The sequence below is a fragment of the Mustela nigripes genome, chromosome 12 (genome assembly GCF_022355385.1).
Source record: "Mustela nigripes isolate SB6536 chromosome 12, MUSNIG.SB6536, whole genome shotgun sequence".
Taxonomy (NCBI): domain Eukaryota; kingdom Metazoa; phylum Chordata; class Mammalia; order Carnivora; family Mustelidae; genus Mustela; species Mustela nigripes.
In genome coordinates this window covers 97091474-97114344 of record NC_081568.1, presented here as the reverse complement: position 1 = coordinate 97114344, position 22871 = coordinate 97091474, and the positions used below count along the sequence as shown (strand labels likewise).

The following is a 22871-nucleotide window of genomic DNA, read 5'->3' as shown; positions in this document are numbered from 1 at the left end:
AAATATTTTTTAAATTTTGAAAATTTATATATGTTAAACAAAAGAGATATGCTGCTAATGAGTATGTTTGCAAAAGTATGTCCTAGGTTCTAAATGCATAAACAGGAGATAAGATACATTTCATATTCATGTGTAAGTTCTCGCACCTTTGTTTTAGTATCAGTTACATTATCATGTAATTATCAACTAAACAATTTATTCCCAACTACTTAGGGAAAATTTTTGTAATCTTATTTTCTATAAAGAGTCTTATTCCAGGGACGCCTGGGTGGCTCAGTTGGTTAAGCAGCTGCCTTCGGCTCGGGTCATGATCCCAGGATCCTGGGATCGAGTCCCACATCGGGCTCCTTGCTCGGCAGGGAGCCTGCTTATCCCTCTGCCTCTGCCTGCCTCTTTGTCTGCCTGTGCTCGCTCTCTCTCCCTCTGTCTCTGGCAAATAAATAAATAAAGTCTTTTTTAAAAAAAAAAAAAAAGAGTCTTATTCCATACCTTTTCAAATGAAGTTTCTGCATGTAAACTCTTGCTCTCTGCATCTGTTTTACCTTGTGAAAGAACAGATTTCTTCCCAACTGCCCTTGATAAATTGGGTTTAGGTCTCTGCAGTTGTCTTCTTCCCATTAGTTTAACATTTCCTGACTGATCTGTTTCCCTAAGAAATGAAAATTATTTTTTATTTTTTTAAATGAACATTATTTAAATCGCACCAACACAGAGGCACAGTCAAATGAAATTTGGAAAAATTCTTTAAAAATCCACTCAGAGGCAGAAAAGAAGTCCTGTAGGTTTACTCAAAGAGTAGCAAAGAAAACTGAAAAACGGGACGCCTGGGTGGCTCAGTTGGTTAAGCAGCTGCCTTCGGCTCAGGTCATGATCCCAGCGTCCTGGGATCGAGTCCCACATCGGGCTCCTTGCTCCGCAGGGAGCCTGCTTCTCCCTCTGACTCTGCCTGCCTCTCTGCCTGTGCTCGCTCTTGCTCTCTCTCTCTCTCTGACAAATAAATAAATAAAATCTTTTTAAAAAAAAAATTTAAAAAAAATTAAAAAAATAAAAAAAAAAGAAAACTGAAAAACAAGAGTTGTGAGGAGGTAACTTATTTTACCAGATGCTAAAAAGCAACTATGCAGCATTAATAACTAAAACACTGGTACTGATAACATGAATAAACAGATAAATGAAACACAAAAGAAAACTTAGAAGATGACTTCAAAACACATGAAAGAGCAGCGGCCTGGGTGGCTGAGTGGGTTAAAGCCTTTGCCTTCGGCTCAAGTCATGATCTCAGGGTCCTGGGATCAATCAGGTTCTGTGCTCCACAGGGAGCCTGCTTTCCTCCCCTCTCTCTCTGCCTGCCTCTCTGCCTACTTGTGATCTCTGTCTGTCAAAAAAATAAATAAAATCTTAAAAAAAAAAATCTTTAAAAAAAATAAATAAAATCTTTAAAAAAAAATCTTTAAAAAAAAACACACAAAAGAAGTACATTTAAAAAGGCAGCATTTAAAATAGCAAGAATGAGATACAAAATAATGTATTGTTACAAACAATATCAAAAGCAATGGTGATGGGAAAACTAACACTGGGGACTAAAATAAGATTAGCTCCATTTCTCGCACTGTACTTGTAGTATATTCCAACATATCAGAGTTAAATAAAGCCATACAGTCAACAAGGATGAATTCTTTTATAACCCTAAGTTGGGGTAAGCCTTTATAAAGTTTAACTAAAAATTCAAGAGCCATAAAAGAAAAAAAGAAAGAAAATTCAGAAATTTAACTACATAAAAATCAAAAACTTCTACATGACTAAGTCAAAAGTCAAACTACCAACCAAGAAAGGATGTTTTGCAAATCACAGAACAAGGCTAATCTCCCTAAAATAAAAAGAGCTCCTACAAATAATAGCATCAAAAACTCATTTTAAAACTGAACAAAAAAAAAAAAAACTGAACAAAGAGAGGCTCCTGAGTTGCTCAATCAGTTGAGTGCTGGCCTGCTCAGTACACTACTACAAATGTTATTTTGTCATTTTTAGGATTTTGTTTTTCTACCTTACTTTAATTGTAAGATTACAGCAAATAATATATATAACATACAAAATATGTGTTAATCATCCAATTATGTCATCAGGCTTCTGGTTAACAGGAGACCATTAGTAGTTAAGTTTGGAAGAGTCAAAGTTATTTGTGGATTTGCAACTGCCAAGGGGTCAGTATCCCTAACCACTGTGTTGTTCCTAAGGGTCCATTGTACTTACTTGCAGGTTAAAGGACAGAGGTTTAAGATTTTAAGCACTCTTTGAAAAAATAACCTACATAACCATCAGTTGAGCTTTGATTATATAAACTCTAATCCATCTATATATACTAGAACACTATGAAGTGCTCTCTTCAGTAGCACACAAACACCAGAACACTATGCACTAGGCAGCTATTCAAAAATAATAAGGAATATCTTCATGCAAAGGTATCAAGATATAAAACAAATAAATTGCAAATGGTGTCTGTGTAAGTCTAGGGTGTGTGTGTGTGTGTGTGTCTATACACACATACATTATCATCATTAGGGCTTTAAGAAGAGCAAAAAAATATAAAGAACATGTATTTGCATTAGCTTTAAAATACTTTTTGTTAAATCTCAGAAAGAAAATCAGAAATAAATTACACACGGGGCTCCTGGGTGGCTCAGTGGGTTAAAGCCTCTGCCTTTGGCTCAGATCATGGTCTCAGAGTCCAGGGATCAAGCCCCGCATCGGGCTCTCTGCTCAGAAGGAAAGAAGCCCTCTCTCTCTGCCTGCCTCTCTGCCTACTTGTGATCTCTCTCTCTGTCAAATAAATAAATAAAATCTTTTTAAAAAAAAAGAAAGAAATTACACAAGTTACTTAGAGTGAATGCAGACATAGAAGAAGGGATATTTTACTCTTTTTATACTTTTAGGTGTTTGTGCCATAAGACCATTTTGCCTATCCCAAAGAGTAAACTTTTGTTTAAAAAAAAAAAAAAAAGTTTCATTTTCAGTGTGACTGTGCTTTACTGAAAATAAATAAGAATTCATAAACTAAAGAGCGTGTAAGCCTATATGAGGAGTTTAGGAGGGACTCAAGGAAGTCTGAATTTCTGAGCTATCTCTTTTCAAAGGCAGATTCTTATAGTGTTTTTATTGTGTTTTTAGTGCAAATATTAATCAATATTTACACACTAGGAAACATAATTTCTTTAAAGTCATCAATATCAAAAATCTACTACTTTGAAAAATGATTCAAACCAAGTAAAAGTATCTCACAGCAAATGTTTAGGCTTCCAAATTATTTTAGAATTTCAGCATAAGTCACCACTGTGCATAAAATTCCTATCATGGTTATAAAAGAGCATCTTTCTATAATGAAATATAAAGTGATAAGCCCTTATGTCACAATCAGACCACAGTACAATTATATATTAAATGGTGTACCACCCCTTTCTAATCCCTAAAGAAAGAAACATTAACCTTTCTTAAATAAGAAATTATCACAGTTTTGAAAATAAATTTTAAAATCCTAACATATAAAATACTTACAATGATTTATTTTTTAGGTCAACACTGCTTTCTTCTGTATAATTCCTTTCAACATTATTCACCTCACACAGTGCACTAATTCCAGCTTCTGATAAAGGCAAACCTGAAGGGCTTGATTCTGAAGCTTCAGTTCCTAGTGATGTGGCATCTTGTTGACCACTAAGCAAATGAAAATACAGGAGGAAAAGAATTCTTAGTAATATGTGTTTTATAATAACTACTTATAATAATTATAATAACTACTTAAAATATTTCTTAATATATAAAACAACCTGGAAAAATGATACTTTGTATTTTGGTATTATCAATATAAATATTTTGGCTTTTCTATGATCCTTCTTGTACCATATTGCTAAAAACTGTATCTTCAGGGGTGCCTGGGTTGCTCGGTCGGTTGAGCATTCAACTCTTGATTTTTGACTCAGGTCATGACCTCAGGATGGTGAGATCAAGTCCCAAGTCAAGCTCCACAATGAAAGTGGAGGCTGCTTAAGATTCTTAACTCTAGGGAACAACCTGAGGACTGCTGAAGGGGAGGAGGTTGGGGGATGGGATAACTGGGTGATAGCCATTAAGGAGGGCGCTTGATATAATGAGCACTGGGTGTTACATGCAAGTGACAAATCACTAAAATCTATCCCTGAAATTAATAATATACTATATGTTAACTAACATGAATTTAAATAAAATCTTAAGAAAGAAAGTTTTCTATCAAAAAAAGAATCAATCTTTCCCCCTTCCTCTTCCCCTCTCTCCCTACTCACACATACTCCCTCTCTCTCAGAAACAACCAACCAACCAACCAAAAAAAACCTGTACCTACAGAGAAAGTAACAGCCACAAATTAAAAGGCATAGGAAAACACTCAAGTCAAAATGAAAAATTCTTAATTATATGGGGTTGACAAATCAAATCTATGTGCAAACCAGAGCAATATTAAGGAATAATCTCTCATTTCAATCTTATACAGGCAGGCCCTGCTTTGCATGGTAGTCTGTTAACCAAAAGTTTTATAAATCCGAGGACACAATGCCAATATGCATAAGCTGCACTTAGCACTGTATGCCAAAGCAAGACTGCCGTATTATGAAATACTCCAACTAATAATGATATAAATGATGGCCATGTACTAACTGGCACCCAGAAGCAACACATACAACATTCACCTCATTCTTCCTACTGGGTGTTTTTCTTTTCCCAACTAATCAATAAGAACTCTTTATATGTTATTTGCTGGTTACATAAAACCTCCCCAATACTATGCTTGCCTTTCACTTTCCTTGTGAAACCTTTTGTCAAAAGAAATAGTTTACTGTGGTCAAATTCGTCAATTTTATCTTTTAAAGTTTTGTTTTTCATACCTTAAGAAATCCTTGACATGCCAAAGGTATTTCCAAATACCTTTGTCTAAAAGTTTTCAAGATTTGCTTTACACATGATTCTATTTATTTATTTATTTATTTATTTAAGGGGAGGGGGGCAGGAGCACACACAAGCAGGGGGAGTGGCAGGCAAACGGAAAGGCAGGCTCCATGCTGAGCAAGGAACCCAACACGAGACTCAAGACTCGATCCTAGGACCCTGGGATCCTAATCAGGCCAAACACTAACCAGTGTCTGCCAACTGACCCACTGACTAAGTGGCTCAGTTGGCAGACACTAACTAACTGACCCACTCAGCATCCTTGTAGCCCTAAATCTATCAGAAATTTAGCATACAGGGTGAAATAAGGATCCAATACTATCTAATATTAGATATATCTAAACATCTAGTGAATATTTCATTCAATCTTCACCCACAAATTTCTAATGTTACCTCTGCCCCATTTATCAGATTCCTAAATTTTTCCCCCTAGGCTTTATATTCACTTCTGCTGAGACAATTTGTCCTTGTGCCAATAACACACTACTTTAATTACTCCAGCTTTAGATTTATTAATACATTTTCACCCCAGAAATGCATTTCAAATTGTCTTTACCACTCATGACACTTTGCTCTTGTATAATTGATAATTTAAGTATCAGCTGTTTTTACAAAACCAGCTAGAATCTTAGCAGTCATTACAGGGTTGTTTCTCCCCTAAAATGTGCCACAGTATCTTTTAGGTGTAGTTTATTAAATTAGTTATATCTCTGAAGTCACAATATAAATGTCTGTCACCGGGCGCCTGGGTGGCTCAGTGCGTTAAAGCCTCTGCCTTCCGCTCAGGTCATGATCCCAGGGTCCTGGGATTGAGAACCGCCTCTGGCTCTCTGCTCAGCAGGGAGCCTGCTTCCCTTTCTCTCTCTCTGCCTGCCTCTCTGTCTACTTGTAATCTGTCAAATAAATAAATAAAATCTTTTTATAAATAAATAAATAGTCTGTCACCTAGCAAATTAAGGATCCAAGGTCCATAGGCCCAGCTTCAAAGAAACTATTAATCTTCCAAATTGTATGAACTAGCACAGACAGACAAGTTGGACAGTATCAAATGAAAAAGCTTCAGCACAGCAAAGGAAATAATCAAACGAAAAAGCTTCAGCACAGCAAAGGAAATAATCAACAAGATCAAAAGACAACCTATGGAATGGGAGAAAAAAAATCTGTAAACCATTAATCTGACACAAGCTTAATATCCAAAATATAACAGGTATACCTATAATTCAATTTAAATAACGTAATTAAAAAATATGAAAGGGGACACCACTGCACTGTAAAATGTTGGGTTTGTGGGTCACAGACAGAAGTGGGTTTTTTAGTTGAAATTTTTTTAACATTCCTCATGAATGTAAATTTGTACTATTTAACTGACTATTCTTGGTGTAAAATCTTGTCATGTGTATAAAAATAAAAAAGATCCCAAATTAAAAAAAAAATATGAAAGGGGAATGAATAGATATTTCTCCAAAGAAGACATACAAATGGCCAATAAACATATGTTAAGCTCCTCAATCACTAATTGGGGAAATGCAAATCAAAACCATAATGAAGTATCATCTCCCCTATGTCTGAATAACCACCTTCAAAACACAAAGAAAACAGAAAATAGTAAGTGTTGGTGAGAATATGGAAAACTGGTAACTTTGTGCACTGCTGATGGGAAGGTAAAATAGCACAACCACTGTGAAGAACAGTGGGGAGGCTCCTCAAAAAGTTAAAAATAAAAAAGTGCCTGGCTGGCTCATTCAGTACAGCATGTGACTTTTGATCTTGGTTGTAAGTTTGAGCCCCACATTGGGGTTAAACTATTTTTTAGGTAAAAAAATAAAATAAAATAAAATGTAAAAAAAATTAACAGAACAATCATAGGATTCAGTAATCCCTGTTCTGGGTCTTTATCTAAAAGAAATTAAGAAATGGAAACAGAAGCTCAAAGAGATATCTGCATTCCAATGTTTGTTACAGCAATATTTAAAATAGCCAAGAGATGAAAACAGCCTAAATGTTCACTGAGAGATGCATGAATAAAGAAATATATTTTAAAAAGGAAATATTGTCAAATGCTGTAATACAGATGAAACCTGAAAACAGTATGCTAAGTGAAATAAGCCACTCAGGGGCGCCTGGGTGGCTCAGTTGGTTAAGTGTCAGGTCATGAGATCGAGCCTTACATGGGCTCCACACTGAGAGTAGAGCTGCTGTGGCTTCTCTCTCTCTCTCTTTCTCTGCCCCTACCCTGCCCAACCCACCCTCGTGCTTGCTCTCTCCCAACAAAAAAAGAAAGAAAAGGAAAAAAGAAACCCATGCAAACACCAACCACAAGACAGCTGTAGCAAAGTAAACATCAGAACAAAAAGCAGTATCAGTGGAGCGCCTGGATGACTCAGTGGGTCAGGCCTCTGCCTTCGGCTCAGGTTATGATCTCAGTATCCTGGACTGAGCCCCCACATTGGGCTCTCTGCTCCTTGGGGAGCCTGCTTCCCCACCCTCTCTGCCTGCCTCTCTGCCTAGACCCTCTCTGCCTGCCTCTCTGCCTAGTTGTGATCTCTTGTCTGTCAAATAAATAAATAAAATCTTAAAAAAAAAAAAAAGAGTAATATCAGAATGATACACACAAATGATAAAAGGGTGATTTCACCAAAATACAACAACTCTAGTTACGCATGCACCTAACAAGAGCTTCAAAAGAATTGAAGAAAAACAAGTACGACTGAAAAGAATAACAGGCAAGTTCACAATTACAGCTGGAGACTTCACTCCCCTCTCAGTAACTGATAGGAGATGTAAACAAAGTCAGTAAAGGTATAGAAAAATACCTTGATGAAAGGATAGGGTCAGTTCTTTTCTCAGCTTTTTCACTGGAGGATAAATCCACAATGTCATCCATATTCTGTAAGCGAGAAAGCTTCTGTTCCTTATTGACTTCATCTTCATTTATCTCCCTTAAAGACTGACCTTTATCTATGAATACAAAATGCACGTTATTCTAAAAACATCAACTTTTTTTTTTTTTTTTTAAAGATTTAATTTATTTATTTGACAGAGAGAGATCACAAGTAGGCAAAGACGCAGGCAGAGAGAGAGGGAGGAGGAAGCAGGCTCCCTGCTAAGCAGACAGCCCGATGTGGGACTCGATCTCAGGACCCTGAGATCATGACCTGAGCCGAAGGCAGTAGCTTAACCCACTGAGCCACCCAGGCGCCCCTAAAAACATCAACTTTTTAAGCACAAAGGAATTTACATAAAACAGCATTTTTCCTACCAATCATAAAAGCATTCCACATCCAAGTTCCTCTGTGTAAGGCAGAGATCTTAATTTTAGAACATTAATGAAAAGGTAATTAAAAAAAACAAATAAAAACTTTAAAAATCTAAAAAATTTTAAAAATTAGGAAAAAGTGGGGTTTTTTGTTTTTTTAGAAAAAAGTTTTTTAAAAAATTTTTTAAAAAGATAATCAACTTACAACTGTTTAAGTTGTAACTGTGTTTTGAGGATCACCCCAAAGTTTTTGGGTAGTTTGTAGCATTCTTTTATCTTGCTTAATTTATTTTTTTTTTTTTTTAATTTGACAGAGATCACAAGTAGGCAGAAAGAGAGGAAGGGAAGCAGGCTTCCTGCTGAGCAGAGAGCCCGAAGCGGGGCTCAATCCCAGGACCCCGGGATCATGATCTGAGCCGATGACAGAGGCTTTAACCCCCTGAGCCACCCAGGCGCCCCTATCTTGCTTAAATTTTAAATGGTTAAATAACTTGTTACAGGTAGACTCATCTATTCTGCTCCTTCAGAAAAATCATAATTAATAACATAGTAACAGCTATCATTTACTTAGTATTTACTAAGTGACAGAAACTTTAAGCCCATCAAACGCATTATCTCCTTTAATACTGAAAACAATCCTATTAGAAGGTGGTAAACCCATCAAAGAGAAAAAGAACCTGGGTTCAAGATCTTAGGTGACCTATCCAAGGTCATAATTAGCAAACAAAAAAGCTGGAATCTAAACTAAGGTCTGTTTGATTTCCAAAGTCCAACTTCTTAATTACTGAGCTATTCTGCATTTTATGTAGTATCTTTACTAGAAAACCACAAATGAGTATAATACTGTGATGCCTAAAATTACACTACGCTACAACCAAGACTCATTTATTAAAATCATATTGCTAAAACTGAATTACATAAAATTTAAATTCTATAGAAATATTTTTCTGATTTGCTACTATCTTCTTCTTCTCTATTTACTTGATCATTTACTTTAAGTAATCCACATATGAATTCTTAAGAGACTAAATATGCCCAAATCTCTCAGCCCTCATACCTTAGCAAATCCTGAGTATCAAAATGCCTGCATTCTAACAGACCAAAAAAAAAAAAAAAAAGTAAGAAAGAAAGAAAGAATGAGAAAGAAGAAAAATGAAAAAAGGGAGGGAGGAAGAAAGGAAGGAAGTAGTAGGAAGGAAGGAAGGAAACATTTCAGTAGCTCTTGTATAAAAATTAAACAACTTATTGTGGATTCAAAGGTGCTCTGTAGACATAGATCATGAACACTTGTGATTTATTAAGAGACACAAGCAATAGGGGGGCCTGGCTGGCTCAGTGGGTTAACCCTCTGCCTTTGGCTCGGGTCATGATCTCAGGGTCCTGGGATAGAGCCCTGCGTTGGACTCTCTGCTCGGTGGAGAGCCTGCTTCCCTTCCTCTCTCTCTCTGCCTGATTCTGTCTGCTTGTGATCTATGCCTGTCAAATAAATAAATAAAATCTTCAAAAAAAAAAAAAAAGAGAGACACAAGCAATATACAGTTAACTATATACATTGTAATGACTCCTAATCACTGTTTGGTTTTAAGTAAAAAAGATCAAGACCTGAGCTGAAATCAAGAGTTGGATAGTTAACCAGGGCGCCTGAGTGGCTCAGTGGGTTAAAGCCTCTGCCTTTGGCTCAGGTCATGATCCCAGGTCCTGGAATCAAGCCCCGCATCGAGCTCTCTGCTCAGGAGGGAGCCTGCTTCCTCCTCTCTCTCTGTCTGCTTCTCTGCCTACTTGTGATCTCTGTCTGTCAAATAAATAAATAAAATATTAAAAAGAAAAAAAAAATAAGAGTTAGATGCTTAACCAAATGAGCTACCCAAGTGCCCCAGAAACATCCGAGAAAAATCTCCACAGGTCACTTTCGTTTCTTTACCCCTCAACAATAAACTTCTTTCCTTTAAATTGAAAACAAAAGGATTTAACACAGTAACATGAATGCAAACTACAAAACTTAAGTGCTACTAGTTGGTGCTACTCAGAATTATTTAAATTACACATCATACTACAATACAAGTTTTCTCTAGTAATACAGGAACTATTAATGTATATAAGAAACTTACTTTCGTATGTTTCTCCTTTAGAATGACCTAACTGAACAGTGGCATTTTCTGAAAGATTTTTTACTTCTTGTTGACCAACTTCATCCTGATTCTTTCTTCTTCTTTTCTTTTGATTTAGGTCTGTTTCTAATGCAATCTGTTCTGAATCCTGTGCTGTTAAAGTCTGAGAGTGCTGTTCTTCTTCAACTATCTGAGCATCCTTTTGAGATGGTTCTGTGTCTGAAATTCTGGTGCTTGGAGATACATCTGGATCATCATTTCCTCCTTCACTGGCAACTTTTTTCACTTTGAAAATAAAAGATATTGTCATAAACATATAAATAACCTAAAGAAAAATTCTTAAAAGATGGAGAAGATAAATACTGAAGGATATCTGGGCAAAAGTTTGAAGCCAACTTAACACATCCAACTGGGAATGACTAAAGAAGTTGTAATACGCTTATGCTATAAAAATCCACACAAAAGGGCTGCCTGGGTGGCTGTCATTGAGCGTCTGCCTTTGGCTCAGGTCATGATCCCAGGGTCCTGGGATTCAGCCAGCGTTGGGCTCCATGCTCAGCAGAAGGCCTGCTTCTCCCTCTCCCACTCCCCCTGCTCGTATTCCCTCTCTCACTGTCTCTCTCTCAGTAAAATAAATAAATAAAGTCTTTAAAAAAAATCTACACAACAAATAATAATGAGGTAGGTTTGTGAGCAGTAATATGAAAGATTTAAAAAAAATTGTTGCCCAAAAAACTCAAGTTGCAGAAAATATATACAATATGATCTCATTTTTATTAAGCAAAGACAATTACATATCCTCTAAGACACACATACACTTGAACAGAAAAGTTTACTAATAGTTGTCCCTAGAAAATCTGGACAATTTGATTTCAGGGCAGGGTACAAAAGATAATTCAACAAACTTATTTTCTGCACCATTTATTTTTCAATGAACAATCTTTTTAACAAATATTTTTAAACAGTTTCTAGTGCCTTTTTTATGAAGGCATATTCACAGTTAACTGTATCAAAAGATGAAAACAATAAATCACTTTTAGAAAACCAAACAAGAGATCACCATGGAGACATCAACCAAAAACAAACTTAACTTCACAACCATAGTCGATCAAGACATCTTCTCTAAAAATATCTAATCTTTAAAAAATAATAAAATTCAGTGTCATTTACGTTGGTTCAAAAAAAAAAAAAGTCGTAACAAGATTTTAAAACTGGGAAGACAAGTGGATTCTCTAACAGAATAATAAACAGTAATTTTTCAATTCTGAGACTTGTAATAATATATCTGAAAAGTTCTCCCATTAAGTAGGATACAATGATTTACTCATGCTTTCACTTATAACATAATAATCATGTTAATATACCTATTTTAATCTCCAAGGGCCATGTATAGTTACTAAAAGAAATGACGAAAGAATGAAATGATTTTGTAGTTACCAATACGATGTTTAAAGTGATACAGACATGCTCCAGAAAAAGAAATGCAAAATTGCTCTGTGCAGAGGAGAGTTAATGTGGCAGGCCTCACTGCTATCCCTTCAAAGGCCTGCTTAAAAGGTTGGCCTTTGGGCTGTGTCTGGAAACTTGCTCTTAGGGAGAATTCACACCAGCCTGACAAAAGTGGCCTAAAATGTTTGTACAAACAATGTGGTTTATGCTGAAAAACTATTTTCGTTTTGGGAGTTCTGAATTCTAATATGTGCCAGGCAGAGGGTGTCTATATGACCAACTTCCAATAAAAACCTCAGATACTGAGTTTCTAACAAGCTTTGCTGGTAGACAATTTGTTACGTATCTCTTCACGACGTGTTGCTATGGGAATGAAGCAGCATATACTGGGTAACTCTAGGTGAGAGGACTCATAAGCTTGCACCTAAATTCCCCTCAACTTGGAGCCACATGTATTTCCCTCTGCTGATTTTATTCCATATCCTTTTACTGTAACAAATCTCAACTGTTTATATAACTATATGCTGGATCTTGTGACTCTCCAAGCCAATAATCAAACCTAGCAGTAGTCTTGCAGACCCCCAAAGCAGACTCTTATGGCCCTAGGCTCAAGTCCTGCCTCTTCCACTACTAAAACTGTGAGACCTAAGGAAAAAGGAACAAGATCTCCAAGGCTGTTTCCAAGTGACTAAAACAAACAGAAAGGGTCTAGGATGTGGACTACCTAACATACAAAGATCGCCATAGTTCCATGATTCTTTAAAGTACTGGAATGTTTAAACATTGTCCTCCTAGAGGTAAACATTGTCCTCCTAAACCAAAATTCATATGATTAAGAAAGTATCTGCCTAAAAATACAAATACCTACATACAAACAAGTTTCTACCCAGTACAAGTCAACATTAACCCTAAGAAATAAACTGTGCTCAAACAATACAATCCAGTCACAAGGAAAAGTATCAAGAGTTCCACTTTTTAAATATTATAACTTATTGCCAGGTTATACAAAGGAAAATCATGATAAGTAACCAAACACGACACCCCCAAATTCCAATGCTCTTTTATTAGCCACAACTATGCCCTAGATGCAATAAAGATGTCAAAGAGACCAGCTATGCCGATTATAAAATTTACAAGGAAGTACTACTTTGGGCAAGATAACTAAAAGATTAGAGAAAAACCAGTTCTCCCCAATTGATGCCCTGATGATCTCAACTACCTGAACTACAAAGGAATGCTCAAAGACTTAAGGGACAACATTCCAAGTTTATTATTATTAAATAATAGAACACACTTCCTTTTACCTTTTACATTTTTCCTTGGCTTAGAGGATTTCTTCTCCTTTAAACTCTGATTTTTAACAGATTTTTGTTTTCTTTTCTCTTCTTCAGCAAGAACTTTCTGAAGCAAATGAGCAAAAAAATCGAAGTCAAAAGGGCGCTTTTCCTCTGTTTAAAAAAAAAAAAGAAAAAGAACCTTCAAATTTTTATTTTAAAAAGAGAAAGAATTTTCAAGTATCATGATGTCAAAAGCAAATGGACCTATTAGCAGGAGAATGCACAACCAACTCTAGTCACTGTAGTATTCAAAGGAAAACCGAGCAATAAAAAGGAATAAGCTGCATTAGTTTAAAAAAAAAAAAAAGTAAAAAGGAACAAAAGGAACTACGTACTGATATAAGTAATACTACAGGAAAAATCTCAAAAATGCTGCCTAAAAGAAGGCAGACATAAAAGAATATATACTGTATGATGCCATGAATAAGAAGTTCTAGTACAAAGCTAAACTAACCTATGATGATTCAAATGAAAACCGCGGTGGTCCTGCATCAAGACAGCCATGGAAACGGACTAGAAAGGGACACAAGGGGCCTTTCCAAAGTGATGAAAATGTTCCATACCTTATTTTGAGTGGTGGTTATACAGGTATACTCTTTGTCACAACTCAAACTATAAATTGCACTGTAAGTAAATTATCAACCAACTTTAAGAAAAGACTAAAGAATGCAGAATTGCTCAGAATTAGTATGACTAATTCCTCAAAAGCCTCCCCACCACGATATGTCCTCTCTTCAACACAACCCTTTCACTGTTTACTCTTCCAAGTATCAGCAAAAAAGGAAGCAAATGAATTTTGATCAGGACCACGCTCACTAAATAGCCAACAACAACATTACATCAGAAAAAACCATGAACAGGGTGCTTTGCAGGGTCAGTAGGCAGACTGAGTCACAGGACTCTTGATCTTTAAAACCTCTTTAAAACCTACTTTAGGGCACCTGGGTGGCTCAGTGGGTTAAGCCGCTGCCTTCGGCTCAGGTCATGATCTCAGGGTCCTGGGATCAAGTCCCACATCGGGCTCTCTGCTCAGCAGGGAGCCTGCTTCCCTTCCTCTCTCTCTGCCTGCCTCTCTACCTACTTGTAATCTCTCTCTGTCAAATAAATAAATAAAATCTTTAAAAAAAATAAAAAATAAAAAATAAAACCTACTTTAAAAAAGAAAGAGAAAAAGAAAAAGAGCAAGCCATGAACAAACCAGGAATGAATCCATTACAGGAGTCAAATCCTTGCCTAATATCTATATCCAACAATACAGTGAATGTAGAAGAAATTGTGCTTTATATACATAAGCCCCAAGATTGGTTTAATTGCAAGATGACTACAACATGGCCTCAGAAAAAGAGGTATATAGGGGCGCCTGGGTGGCAGTCAGTTAACTATCTGCCTTCAGCTCAGGTCATGATCCCAGAGTTCTGGGATTGAACCCCGCAGTGGGCTCCCTGCTCAGCAAGAAGCCTGCTTCTCTCTCACCCTCGGCTGCTCACCTACTTGTGCTCGTTTGCTCTCTCTGTCAAGTAGATAAAGAAAATCTTCAAGAAAGAAATAGAGGCATATACCATAACAAAAACAAATCAGCCTCAAAAAACCAAGCCCAAACCTGGAATTCCTGAAGGCCCTGTCTATTGTGGACCCAGTCTTTTTCTGTTCTGACCACCCACAAAAATGATTCTGAAAAATACACCATTAAAATCATTCTCTCTGGGCACCTGGGTGGTTCAGTGGGTTAAGCCGCTGCCTTCGGCTCAGGTCATGATCTCGGGGTCCTGGGATCGAGTCCGGCATCGGGCTCTCTGCTCAGCAGAGAGCCTGCTTCCTCCTCTCTCTCTCTCTCTGCCTGCCTCTCTGCCTACTTGTGATTTCTCTCTGTCAAATAAATAAAAAAAATAAAATCTTAAAAAAAAAAAAAATCATTCTCTGATGATGGGGCCCATGGCTGGCTCAGCTGGTAGAACATGCAACTCTTAATCTTGGAGTTGTGAGTTAAAGCCCCAAGCTAGACCTAGAAAATGCTTAAATTAATAAATTTTTTTTAAAGATTTTATTATTTTTCTTTTAATTTGACAGAGAGAAATCACAAGGAGATGGAGAGGCAGGCAGAGAGAGAGGGGGAAGCAGGCTCCCTGCGGAGCAGAGAGCCCGATGCGGGACTTGATCCCAGGACCCTGAGATCATGACCTGAGCCGAAGGCAGCAGCTTAACCCACAGAGCCACCCAGGCGCCCTAAATAAATAAATTAAAAAAAAAAAAAAATTCTCAAAGGAATTGAAAATGTTATAAAAGAAAAAAATTGAGGGGCGCCTGGGTGGCTCAGTGGGTTAAGCCGCTGCCTTCGGCTCAGGTCATGATCTCAGGGTCCTGGGATCGAGTCCCGCATCGGGCTCTCTGCTCAGCGGGGAGCCTGCTTCCCTCTCTCTCTCTCTCTGCCTGCCTCTCCATCTACTTGTGATTTCTCTCTGTCAAATAAATAAATAAAATCTTTAAAAAAAAAAAAAAGAAAAAAATTGAGGTTTTAAATTTTTTTTAATTTTCCACTATAAAGCACCCAAATCAGTGAATTTAACAGTTTTCTATTATAATGATTTTAACAATGCCTCTACACCCCCATAAAAACTGCAGATCTATAGATTCTTTTCTTATTATAATGCACTAAATGTAATACGATTTCAGGACTACCTCTCCAAAATGGAGGAGGCTGAGGACCAAAAAAATCCAGATATTCCAGGAGTCATTCCTGGAAGTCATAAGGGCCCAACACAACATTGGGTGTAGAGTCCAGTCACCTGCCTTAGTGCCTACTCATAAAGTAAACACATTATCAGTTCTCACTTGAGATTTTGTTCTGAGATTAGCACTCCAGCAAATGGATACTGAATACATTTACTTATCATGAAACATTGATAACTGTCTTCCAGACAAAGAATACAGGTACTACTTTATTTTTTTTAAAGTACTGAACCTTTTTTTAAAAAAAGATTAATTCATTTGACAGAGAGAAACACAGCAAGAGAGGGAACACAAGCAGGGAGAATAGGGGAGACAGAAGCAGGCTTCCCACCGAGCAGGGAGCCCAATGGCAGGGCTCAATCCCCTAACCCTGGAATCAGGACCTGAGCAAAAGGCAGACCCTTAACGACTGACCCACCCACCCAAAGCGCCTGGTATCAAATCTTTATCTGTCTTTAAATTTTTTTTTTTTTTTAAGTAATCTCTACACCCAACATGGGGCTCTAATTCATGATCCCGAAATCAAGAGTTGCAAGCTCTTACTGACTGAGCTAGCCAGGAGTTACTACAGGCACTATTTTTAACAATGCATTCAAATTTGTTTTTCGGTCAGATCCCTTGATGTTTTCCTCCAGACTTAAAAATAAAAAATGTTCATTTCAATGAGGTTATTACTTAAAAGCTAAAAAATATGTATCATTGTTTCAAATCAGGTATAAATTCACATGCCATCTTTTCGAACAAAACTTTCCTGACAACTTGATCTACACATCCACTCTTCACCCACTCTTTTCTTTTTCTTAGAAATTACTCACTTTCTGCAATTAATGATGCTTACTGACTTTATCCTTTCCCCCACTCAATTAGACTTATGGCTCTAACAACAACCTTCTCATCCGCCCTGTTCACCATCATATCCCCAATGCCTAGAATACTAACTAGCACACAGGAAATATTCAGTATTGTTTACTGAATGTCCACAAGAATGAATCATCTATAGTGTAAGCTCTTCTAGAAATTTCTTGAATACAGTTTCCTCAAAACAAAAAACATTTAGAAATGGTGTCTTCGGGGGGCACCTGGGTGGCTCAGCTAGTTGAGTATACAACTCCTGATTTTGGCTCAGGTCTTGATCTCTGGGTTCTGGGATCGAGCCCTGCGTCAGGTGCTCAGGGGGGAGTCAGCATTAGATTCTCTCTCTCCCTCCTTCTCTGCCCCTCCCCAGCATGAGATCTCTCTATCTCAGTTCCTCTATAACTTCTGGAACTCAGAGCTCTGCTTTCTTGCTTCTTGATGTTTTCGCTTATCCACTCCCTTCGCTACAGATCTGTTATCAGTTCCCAGACCTGCACTCCTCAAGAGAAAAAGCTCCAGTCTTGTTCTTCCTATGACAATAAAGAGACAAAACAAATCTAAAACACAATGGAACTAAACACAAAAGACTGGTCATTTTTTACGATCTCCAAGTGATATGTTGTAAAAGAGATATTAATACTTACGAAAGGCTTTGTCTATTCTCCATCCATTTGTTTTCTCCTCACGTTTAAATTTGTTCTGTTAATAAAAGAAAAAAAAAAACCTATAGTAATTTTCTCCCATTAAAAAAGTGACGATTACAGGGGTGCCTGAGTGGCTCATTAGTTAGGAATCCAACTCTAGATTTCAGCTCAGATCATGATCTCAGGGTCATGAGATGAAGCCCTGCTCAGGCTCAGCACCGGGCATAAATGAAGTCTGCTTGAAAGTCTCTCTCACACACATTCCCTCTGCCCATCCCCCTTGCTCACATGTACATTTGTGTGCGTGTGTGTGTGTGTTTGTGTGTCTCTCTCTAAAAAAATTAAAAAGTGGGGCACCTGGATGGCTCAGTCAGTTAAGCATCTGCCTTCGGCTCAGGTCACAATCCCAGGGTTGTGGGATCAAGCCCCATGTCAGGCTCCCTGCTCAGTGGGGAGCCTGCTTCTCCCACTCCCTCTGCAGCTCCCTGTGCCTGTGCTCTCTCTCTCTCTCTCAAATAAATAAATAAAATCTTAAATAGAAAAGAGTATCTGAAAAGAGTATCAAAAAAAGTAAAGATTACATTTAAAAATAAACATTAAAATAAAATTCTTATAATAACAAATGATTCTATCCTAAATAATGTCTTTGCCCAGGGGCGCCTGCATGGTTCAGTGGGTTAAAGCCTCTGCCTTCCGCTCCAGTCATGATCCCATGATCCTATGGTCCTGGGATCAAGCCCCACATCAGGCTCTCTGCTCAGCAGGGAGCCTGCTCCCCACCACCCCGCCTGTCTCTCTATCTACTTGTGATCTCTGTCTGTCAAATAAATAAATAAAATCTTTAAAAAAATAATAATAATAATGTCTTTGCCCAGAGGCAAGCAGCTTAAGCCTCCAGCTTTAAATAATGAAAGGAGTGCCCAGGTGGCTCAAATGGTTAGACATCTGCTTTCAGCTCAGGTCATCATCTCCAGGTCATGATCTCCAGGTCCTGGGTTTGAGCCACACGTCAGGTTCTAAAGCTCAGTGAGAGGTCTGCTTCTCCCTCTTCCTCTGCCTCTCCCCCTGCTTGTGTTCTGTCTCTCTCTCTCTCAAATGAAAAAATTTTTTAAAATAACTTCTGAACCTCCTGAACCTCCTTATAATCTGAACCTCCTTGTAATCAACAGCATAAATCAGCAATAGAAGTGAAGTTTATAGATAATACAAATAAATAAAGTCAATTAGCCTGGTAATAGATCAAACTATAATCAATTAAGCTAACTACTATTAGTTTTTTAAAAACTAATATATTTGCATCAAGTTAAAATCTTGTTATTATTTTAATGTTCTTTATGACATGGAAGAGAGACTGTAAAGAAACAACTAAGCAATTTTTGAATCAGGCAGTTTATCTTTAGAACCATCTTTATATTAAGGAACATTTCTTGATTATCTGAGCACTAAAGATTGCATCATTCTCAGCTGCACTCCAGATTACTTTAAGATGGAGATAGTTAAAGTTTAAGATTCCATCCAAAAGGGGCACCTGGGTGGCTCAGTGGGTTAAGCCGCTGCCTTCGGCTCGGGTCATGATCTCGGGGTCCTGGGATCGAGTCCCGAATCGGGCTCCCTGCTCAGCAGGGAGCCTGCTTCCCTTTCTCTCTCTCTCTGCCTGCCTCTGTCTGCTTGTGATTTCTCTCTGTCAAATAAATAAATAAAATTTAAAAAAAAAAAAAAGATTCCATCCAAAAGTCATTAAAGTCTGTGTTTGAGAATGTCAAAAAATGCACACATACCCTGGAGGAGTAAATAATCACTAATCTCTCCCTTCTACAGATCAGCAGTCTAAAAGTTTTTACTGAAAATATAAAAATCAAAGTTTTTACTGGACAAAAACAGAGAACAATTAGAAGCAGCACTTCGTGGCCCCCTTCTTCCCTCTGAAAAAACCTAACCACTAACCTGTCTTTTAAAAAACACACTTTCTTGCGTTTCCTTACTGTTTATCACTCAAGGGCACATCTTTAAACTCTTCAGTTTAACCTGGCCCACTTTTTTAAAACTTCATAGAACTTCAACATCTTTTCATCTATAGGTTACCCTTCTTTTCCAATCTTTATCTTCTTCATAAAACTTATTACCAAGTAACACAGAACTTTTCAAAGATCATCATCTTTCTCCTATGAAGATTATTTTATTCTTTAAACATCTCCTCAACAGGCTATCATCACTAAATTAAACATCCTAAAAGAAATGCAAATAGGCTTTAGGCATTATTCAATTTTAAAACAACACCACCATATTTTACCTAAATGGGAATATAACTGAGAACAATTTAAAAAAATTTTTAAATGTTTTAAATGTTTAAATTGTTATTCCATTGAATTTATAGGCAAGAACTATTCCAGACTAAATGAATCAACTATTTCCAAACACTGAACAATGGTAAGAGCGAAGAAAACCACAATCCCACATTTCCAGAGAGAATGGAAACACGTAAGATGTACCAGTGTTCACCCTGGCTCTCTGACTGGGCTACATTTCCTAAGCAATGAAAAGGAAATAAAGGCCAAAGGGAGCAGAACTTTCACTGAGCTAAGGAGATAGAGAATCTTCAGGGGTTCTAGAGAAAAGACAGCTATTTAAAAGGGAAGCCTCCAAGGGGTGCCTGGGTGGCTCAGTGGGTTAAAGCCTCTGCCTTCAGCTTAGGTCATGATCCCAGGGAGCCTGCTTCCCTCTTTCTCTCTGCCTGCTTCTCTGCCTGCTTCTCTGCCTGCTTGTGATCTCTGTCTGTCAAATGAATAAATAAAACCTTTTAAAAAAAAGGAGGGGAGGGAGCCTCCCAAGCCCAGTAGAAGTATCCCACAGGTCCTTATTCTACATCTGGGTTCCACGTGCCCAAATCATAAGGCCTAGTAGAGAACAACCCCTCCATGAAGGGGTTGTTCTCTACTAGGAAGGAGAACAGAAGAAAGATAGTAGCAGCCAGACAACACAATGAGGTGAGAGAATCTTAGCCCACACAAATGGGAAGTTCATACCTGTTTACTTCAGTCACCAGAATAGCCACAGTCCTTAGAGATAAGGACCACAGTCTTACAGCAGCCTTTCTCAATTGTGGTTCTAGCAAAATTAAATCCTAATGCCCTAAAACATCCCCTATACATAATGAATTACCTTCTCTCCTGTGCATCTAGAACAGTACTAATATGGTAGTCCTTGGAGAACATAGAAAACAGTAATTCAAATTATTTTCTATGATTCAGATGAGAAACCTAGAATAGGGACCAGTCTAGATTTGCCATATTAAAGCCTAAAACCAAGCCTTGAAAGGAACAAGGAGAGTTGGGAGAACATTAGCTACCCTTTAGAATAAAACAACACTCTTCAAAGGAAAAAAACAAACATAATCTAGACATTATCAAACATACCATCCACAATGTCTAGTACTCAATTAAAAAAAACTCCGTAAGACATGACAAAAGATAGAAAAATGTGATACACAAGGAAATAAAAAGAGACTCAACAGAAATAGATCAACATGACATAGACATTGAAATTAGTAGACAAGAAAGTTTAAGCACCTGTTATAAATATGTTCAATAATTTAAAGGCAAATAAAGAATAGATAGGGAAATCCCAGCAGAAGAAAGGAAACTAAGAAAAATAACCAAGTATTAATTACAGAAATGAAAACTATAACATGAGAAATGAAGCATTCACTGAATGGGCTTATATGCAGACTGAAGAAAGAAGACAGGTTAGTCAACTTGTGAACACAGTAACGGAAACCAATATAAAAAAAATCAGAAAAACACAAACAGAGCTTTAGTAACCAAACACATATAAATGGAGTCCCAGAGAGCAAGAACAAAGTGGAAAAAATATAGAAAAGACACTATCCCTGGGCAAATCATAACCATACTGCTAAACACCAGAGTTAAAGAAAAAAAATCTCAAAAATAGCCACAGAAAACAATTTATTACATACGAGGAAAGAATAACATAAATATGACTGATTGAAATACTAGAAGCCAATGGACAATGGAACGACAATTTTAGAACACTGAAAGCAATAACTTTCAAACCACCTACATATCCAGTAAAAATATCCTGCAAAAGTGAAGCTGAAACAGAGAACTTCAGATAAATCAAAACTGAGAGAAATTTTCAACAACTGACCTGACATTCAGACCTACAAAAAGAAATGCAAAGCATCAAAATTGGTGGCTAAATATTAAACATGGCTACAAATTAGAACTAGTTTCTCTTTTGTGCTCAACTCCCTTTAAAGATAAAAGACTGTAAGCCAAAATAAGTTGGACATAAAATTGGGTAATGTAAAAATGAAACGCATAATAGCACAAAAGATGAAAGATAAATAGAATGTACTCTTAAGAGCTTAATTCTTGTGGAGTATGAAGTATAAAGAGTAAAATGGGGGGCACCTGGGTGGCTCAGTGGGTTAAAGCCTCTGCCTTCAGCTCAGGTCATGATCCCAGGGTCCTGGGATCGAGCCCCGCATCGGGCTCTCTGCGCTGCAGGGAGCCTGTTTCCTCCTCTCTCTCTGCCTGCCTCTCTGCCTACTTGTGATCTCTGTCTGTCAAATAAATAAACAAAATCTTAAAAAAAAAAAAAAAAGTAAAATGGTACAAGAGAGAAAATTACACTAAATTATCTGAATAACCCAAAAGGAGGCAGCAAATGAGAACTGAAAAACAGATGGGTTAAGTGGGAAATAGTGAGATGGTAGACTTAAGTCCAATCATATCAATTATCACATTACAGTAAATCAATTATTACCTGGAAATGTACAACAGACATTTTGTCTTATTTTTATCAAAGGTCAAATAAGAATTCAATGAATACTTCCTCATCTCAGTCAGAAATGCAATTTATAATTAGATTAAATTAAAAGGTAGAGTGTCAGACTGGATAAATCGCTGGAGCCACCACAGAAAACAGCGTGGGTACTCCTCAAAAAAACTAAAAATAAAATGATCATATGATACAGCAATTCTACTTCTGGATCTTGACCTGAAAGGATAAAATCACTATAGTAAAAAGATAATAGTATCCTCATGTTCACTGCAGCATTATTTACAACAGCCAACACAATCCAGTGACAAATGAATAAAGAAAATGTGGCACATACGTGTGTGTATAGGAATATTATTCAGCCATCAAGAAAAAAATTCTGCTATTTGCAACATCACAAATGGACATTGAAAGCATTGTGCTAAATAAAATAAGGGAAAGACAAATGATGTATCATCAGTTCAACAACATAGTAAAAATGAGCACACCAAATAAAAGAACTTCATATATATCAAAAAGTAATAGATGTAAGCATAGAAACAGGCCAATCTATCTATAATCATGGTGCAGATGTCAATTCTCTGTTAACTGACAGAACTAAATAACACATGCAACAACTACAGAGTACACACACATTTCAAGTGAGTGCACCAGGAATACTAAGTATGAAAGGTTTTAAAATAAACCTCATTAAATTCCAGAAAGATGGAAATTTTACAGATTA

General features: G+C 37.1%; 1 protein-coding gene across 1 annotated transcript in view; it reads right to left on the bottom strand.

Annotated features, from left to right (window-relative positions):
- BDP1 (B double prime 1, subunit of RNA polymerase III transcription initiation factor IIIB) overlaps positions 1–22871 on the bottom strand; it is a 95674-nt gene that overhangs the window by 57974 nt on the left and 14829 nt on the right. The window contains 6 exon segments of the mRNA XM_059418029.1: positions 490–649; positions 3550–3708; positions 7785–7929; positions 10336–10620; positions 13089–13232; positions 17348–17402. Of these exon segments, the coding sequence (XP_059274012.1) occupies positions 490–649; positions 3550–3708; positions 7785–7929; positions 10336–10620; positions 13089–13232; positions 17348–17402 (948 nt within the window).